At 46.2% G+C, this 5,799-nt stretch overlaps 1 protein-coding gene across 1 annotated transcript; it reads left to right on the plus strand.

Moving 5' to 3' along the window:
- Positions 1 to 234: 234 nt before the first annotated feature.
- Positions 235 to 5,588, plus strand: krt8 (keratin 8). The gene is made up of 8 exons (XM_070838844.1): positions 235 to 776; positions 2,458 to 2,666; positions 3,428 to 3,488; positions 3,595 to 3,690; positions 3,798 to 3,962; positions 4,135 to 4,260; positions 4,359 to 4,623; positions 4,743 to 5,588. The coding sequence occupies exons 1-8, from the start codon at positions 348 to 350 to the stop codon at positions 4,955 to 4,957; spliced, it is 1,566 nt and encodes a 521-aa protein (XP_070694945.1). The 5' UTR covers positions 235 to 347; the 3' UTR covers positions 4,958 to 5,588.
- The last annotated feature ends 211 nt before the right edge of the window (positions 5,589 to 5,799 follow it).

Raw genomic sequence — 5,799 nt, forward strand, 5'->3', positions numbered from 1 at the left:
CCAGTCCACAATCCTCTGAAGGGACCGGGTTTTCTCTAACAACACAGAGAAGCTTGTCGAAAGACCAGGTAATGGTTTGGAGTGACTGGACAATGTGTCATAGAAGTGTAATGTTACAGCCCTGCCTCCCTCTCTCACCCAGACCCGCAGCCAATGGCAGCTCACCACAGTCCCCTCCCACAGCAACAGGCTTTAAAACTCCTCAGGAGTTTCTTCTCTTTTCTATCCACTCCGGTCTCTCCCCTCTGCCGGCCTGCCTCCCTGCCTCACCACACCAACCGAGCCATTCAGTCTGACCTTCACAGACTTATTTCATCCGAAAGAAAAAAGCTACTCCAGATTTCAGAATGTCAAGTTTTAAGAAAACCACTTACAGTGTGAGGAGTTCCTCTGCCCCACGGAGCTTCAGCAGCAGTTCCTATGCAGGACCAGGTGCTGCCACTTCCCGGAGTAGCTACGCTGTCAGGAGTTCGTATGGAGGAGGCAGCAGGGGCTTTGGAGGAGCTGGCTATGGAGGAGCTGGCTTTGGAGGAGCTGGCATCAGCAGCTCCTCTGCCTATAGCCTGAGTTCAACCATGGGTGGTGCAGGCATGGGCATGGGTTTAGGATTTGGTGGTGGCATGGGTGCTCAGGCCCCCATCACCGCTGTGACTGTGAACAAGAGCCTGCTGGCCCCCCTGAACCTCGAGATTGACCCCACCATCCAGGCTGTCCGCACCCAGGAGAAGGAGCAGATCAAGTCCCTCAACAACCGCTTTGCTTCTTTCATTGACAAGGTAAGGGCTTGAGATGGGGGCGGATAAATGTTTGTGTCAAAAATTCAGGTCACCCATGCACTGGTATTTGGCTTATTCTTCCCTTCAGATAGACAGAAACTACTTTAGGTGGATGGAAAGCTCATTCACAGAGCTGAGATATTCTTATGCAATATTTGATATAGAGGTCCACATGTTTACCACATGTGCTGTAATGCTGATTTCCTCACTTTTGCTGCGTGGAGAATGTTGACTTATTCTCCTCTCTGCTCACGTCACCTCCCACAAATGCAGTCAAGTAAAAAAAAAAAAAGAATGTGCTGTAGCTCAGACTTAGGGCTAGGCCCCCTATCTTTTGGCTCAGGCTGCCCTTTTATAGTGATGAAAAACAGGCTTGCAGAAAGGAGAGCCCGAAAAAGACAAAGAGAGAGCAGAAGGGAGGGAGAAAGCAAAGGGTGTGTCAGGGCAGAGCTTGGGACTTGTGATACGAGTTACCTTGGGAATGGGCCCTCCCATAGCTGGGGTGTGGCTCTTTCTGCTGCCCTGGTGGCCCCCACCCCTCTCAAACACACACACACACACACACATGCACACAGTCAGAACTTCTATTGTTACCTTTATGACAATAACTTCTTTCATAGTGACAGTGTCCATCGGGACATTTGAATCTTTAAAACATTCAAATCAGCATTGAAATGCAGCATTTATGTACTACTCCTCTGTCCTCTGAGGCCTCAGCAGTGGGTTAATATTTAAAAAGGCCTGTTGGTTTCATGTTCTGGTCCATGCCAGCTGACTGGCTGCATATCAGCTCTCCCTCTACCAGCGCAATGATTAAATGAAGACAAAGGGCATTTCAAATGCTTCAACACAAAGCAGATAAACTTCCATGTTATCATGGGTTATCTTGTGGTGGCAGAGTATTTGGAGGTACGTTATTATCTGTGTTTAGTCCTCTTCAAATGAAAACCATGAGAGGTCCTTGGTTAGATCACCTGTGGAGTATAATGTGTCAGGGAGCAAGGTCCATTGAGGCGCATATCTGTTTTCCCTACCTCGCTTTTACTGTTCACAAATATGCAAACTGCCCCACCTTTTCATCCTCCACCTTCACTTCCCCCCCCCCTCCACCTCCCCCCTGCTCCCCTCCCCCGTCACCTCTACAACACAGTTAAATATTTACCCTCCTGCGTCTGACTGCGGATGTCAGCCCCTTCTCTCTACCTATTCGTCCTCTTTGGCTGCGAACCTCGCTGTACAAAAACAGGAAGACACGCAGGAGAAGGGTTAACTCGCTCCACTCGTCCATCACTGGCTTTTTCCAACCTCGTCTTGTTCTCCCTCCCTTCCACCTCCTGTCAGGATGCACACACGTCAGGCCTTCCTTTGGAAAAGCCCGGCCAGCCTGGAAACGCAGCAAGCAGCAGCTTACATAGCACCAAACATAGATAAGAACAACAAAGGCTGTAGATGATGCATGGCCAGGTTGACCTGATGACTGCCTGCTGGGACGTTAACCCAGAGGAGATGTTGTCATGTCAGGGCAGAGCAGACTCTTGTTACATCACACTTCATACATCTTCACATATTCGTTACAGTAAAACAAGCATGTAAGTCGCTGATTCTTTGTGATTGATATAGATAACCCTGTTAAATAATCCTAATTTTTTCCCCTCGTTCTGCTTCCTTCTCTGTACCTCAGGTTCGCTTCCTGGAGCAGCAGAATAAAATGTTGGAAACCAAGTGGAACCTGCTGCAGGGACAGACCACCACCCGCTCCAACATCGACGCCATGTTCGAGGCCTACATCGGCAACCTGCGCAGACAGCTGGACAGCCTGGGCAACGACAAGATGAAGCTGGAGGCCGACCTGCACAACATGCAGGGTCTGGTGGAGGACTTCAAGAACAAGTGAGTGTGGAGGGGCCAATGAGGGATTAAATTAGCTGTTCTATTCAGCGTCAGGCCTGTTCCAGCCCATAAAGAGCCATATGGTTTATCAAGGCTTCATCTTTTTCATGTAGAAAACACTTTTTTTCAAAATGCATAGAAACTTCATAAATGACACACAGTTGGATCTTTCTTTTACATCAGCACCATGTCTAAGTCATATTTCTGCTTCAACACCAGCCTTGCAGTACACTGAGTTCATCTTTTTGTAGACTACTCCCTACATCTGTCCATTGTCTTGCGTCATACAGACTCTAGAGGATTACAACACAGAGGAAGCATGTTCCCAACACCCATTACTTTACATATGACTGGAGGTAAAACTCATTTTACAGCACTGGCTGTCAGTAGAGCAGCGTAAAACTTCACACAAGGGGAAACAAGCATGATTGCGCGCATGCTGACATGCATGTTTCCAAAGCGAACAGGTACAATCAAGCCGCACGTATTCATCCATTTGTTGTCCACACTACAAACGGAGCATGTCAGCTGAGTTCAGACGAGCCTCGAGGGAGAAATATCAGAAACACATCTCAGGCTTGGCCCTGAGTCAACAGACAATGTGAGGCAAATGTCCCAGAGGAGTTCAACAGTTAGGGGTGGACTACTTGCGCCTCCTAGTGTTACATTAGTGTATAAACTCTCAAAACTGAACAGGAGCATGAGATGAGCCTCTTTATGGATAAACATCTAATCATGAACTGTATTTTTCCTCCGTTCAGGTATGAAGATGAGATCAACAGGCGCACAGAGTGTGAGAATGACTTTGTCCTCATCAAGAAGGTCAGCATCGTTACCTAAGTTGCACATTCGACATCCTTAAGTGCAATTTTTTGTTGCACTTATGTTTAAGCGGTCTCACTGTAACAAACATTTTTACTAATTGCAGGATGTCGATGAGGCCTACATGAATAAGGTTGAGCTGGAGGCCAAGCTGGAGAGTCTGACAGATGAGATCAACTTCCTCAGGTCGATCTATGAGGAGGTACGGCATCAAATCAACTCAAACCAAACTGCTTGCTGCTTTCATCAGCATTATTTGTTATTTATCTGTCCGGTCACATCCCCTTTTTTTTTTTTGCATTTCTTCAGGAACTTCGTGAGCTCCAGGGACAGATCAAGGACACCTCAGTCATTGTGGAGATGGACAACAGCCGCAACCTGGACATGGATGCCATTGTGGCTGAAGTCAAGTCTCAGTATGAGGATATCGCCAACCGCAGTCGTGCCGAGGCAGAAACATGGTACAAGACCAAGGTGATGGAGCACTCCTTCTGCATGTTTTTATCCTTACATTATCTTCTTACATTTAGAAAGGTGAAGATGGTCTGTGTGTGCGTGTTTAGGTTAAAGAAAGGTCTCTACGTTCAGCATTCTCTTCAATAGTGTTTCCAGTTTGTAATGTTGTGTTTTCTTGATGCTTATTTAGTACGAGGAGATGCAGACGTCCGCCAGCAGATACGGAGATGACCTGAGGGCCACAAAGGCAGAGATCGGAGACCTCAACCGCATGATCCAGAGACTGACATCAGAGATTGATGCTGTCAAAGGACAGGTATGGGACCATTTTGACACATCATATATTGTTTTTCATGTCATTCCACACTCAGGTGAGTGGACAAAGCCTTATTTTTCAAAACAATCTTCTCTCAGCGCGCCAACCTGGAGGCCCAGATCGCTGAGGCTGAGGAGCGCGGTGAGATGGCAGTGAAGGACGCCAAGGCACGCATTAGGGACCTGGAAGACGCCCTGCAGAGAGCCAAACAGGATATGGCCCGCCAGATCAGAGAATACCAGGACCTGATGAACGTTAAGCTGGCTCTAGACATTGAGATCGCCACCTACAGGAAACTGCTGGAGGGAGAGGAGGACAGGCTGGCAAATGGTATCAAGGCTGTCAACATCTCCCAACAGAGCAGTAAGTCATCTCTGCCAACCTCACCTTTGTTGCCTTTGCATTGACTGAAGTCACAACAATTGGTCTGTGTTGATTTTTCCAAGTTTAATAGTTTTCCCTGACTTCTCTTCTCTCAACAGCAAGCTACGGTGGTTTCCCCATGGATAGCGCCAAGAGCAGCTACGCAAGCACCTACTCCAGCGGCTATGGCGGATACAGCAGTGGCAGTGCGTACGGCAGCGGATACGGCGGCGGCAGCTACAGCACCCAGAGCAAGAAGAACGTTGTTATCAAGATGATTGAGACCAAGGACGGCAGAGTGGTGTCTGAGTCCTCTGAGGTGATCGAGGATTGAGCTGTCTAGTTTGGAGGTGTAGCTATTTGTCTGCTACGATCTCTTCTGCCTCTCTGGTAGTTTTATACTTACAGTTCACCCCCCCAGCTATCATAATAAACAAGTCTGAAGTAAAATGCTTGCCAGCCACTCTCCAGTAGAGCTTGAACATGTTTTTCATGAAGCAATAAATGATCCTAACACTACCAAAGATCTGAAAGGGACCAAAGAGTTTATTTTGTATGTCTGACTGTCTGTACTAAAAAAAAAAAAAAGTAGTTTATTCAGAGAATCTCAGAAAATGAGATTAAAAACTGGGCAAATTGCAAATATGACCATAAATAGATAAATAAAAACACTCCCTTGAAATCTATGCAATGGCTATTCCATACATGAATTCCAAATGGTGTTGCATAAAGTGGACAGTGGTGTCGTCAAAGGAATGTGAATGTACTGAAACAGTTCTTCAGTGCTTGGTGGTCAACTAATGTCTTAAAATTGCCTGCTAAAGTAGGTAGTGCATGTCTTCCCTGTGCGTGTCCTGTAACTGAAACTGTTCGACCCCTTAGGAGACTGCCCACATCATACTGTTGTCCTGAGGTGCTGTTTTTGCTACCAAAACAAAATAAAAATGTGTTTACTGAAAAAAAAAGCAACGTGTCTCTTTTAATTTTTGATGATGATTCAAAAAGAAATTGTTTTTACATATATATATTTATATCTAGTATGTTATAGCTGAAAACTGACCAGTGAGTGATCAGGATTAAGGTGTAAAGTAAAGGTGTCAAAGTAAAATCAATAAAAAAAATACATAGCACTTCAGTGGCCATAGCAATAATCCATCACTCTCTATACACACACTA

Source organism: Pempheris klunzingeri, chromosome 11 (genome assembly GCF_042242105.1).
Source record: "Pempheris klunzingeri isolate RE-2024b chromosome 11, fPemKlu1.hap1, whole genome shotgun sequence".
In the NCBI taxonomy this organism is placed as follows: Eukaryota; Metazoa; Chordata; class Actinopteri; order Acropomatiformes; family Pempheridae; genus Pempheris; species Pempheris klunzingeri.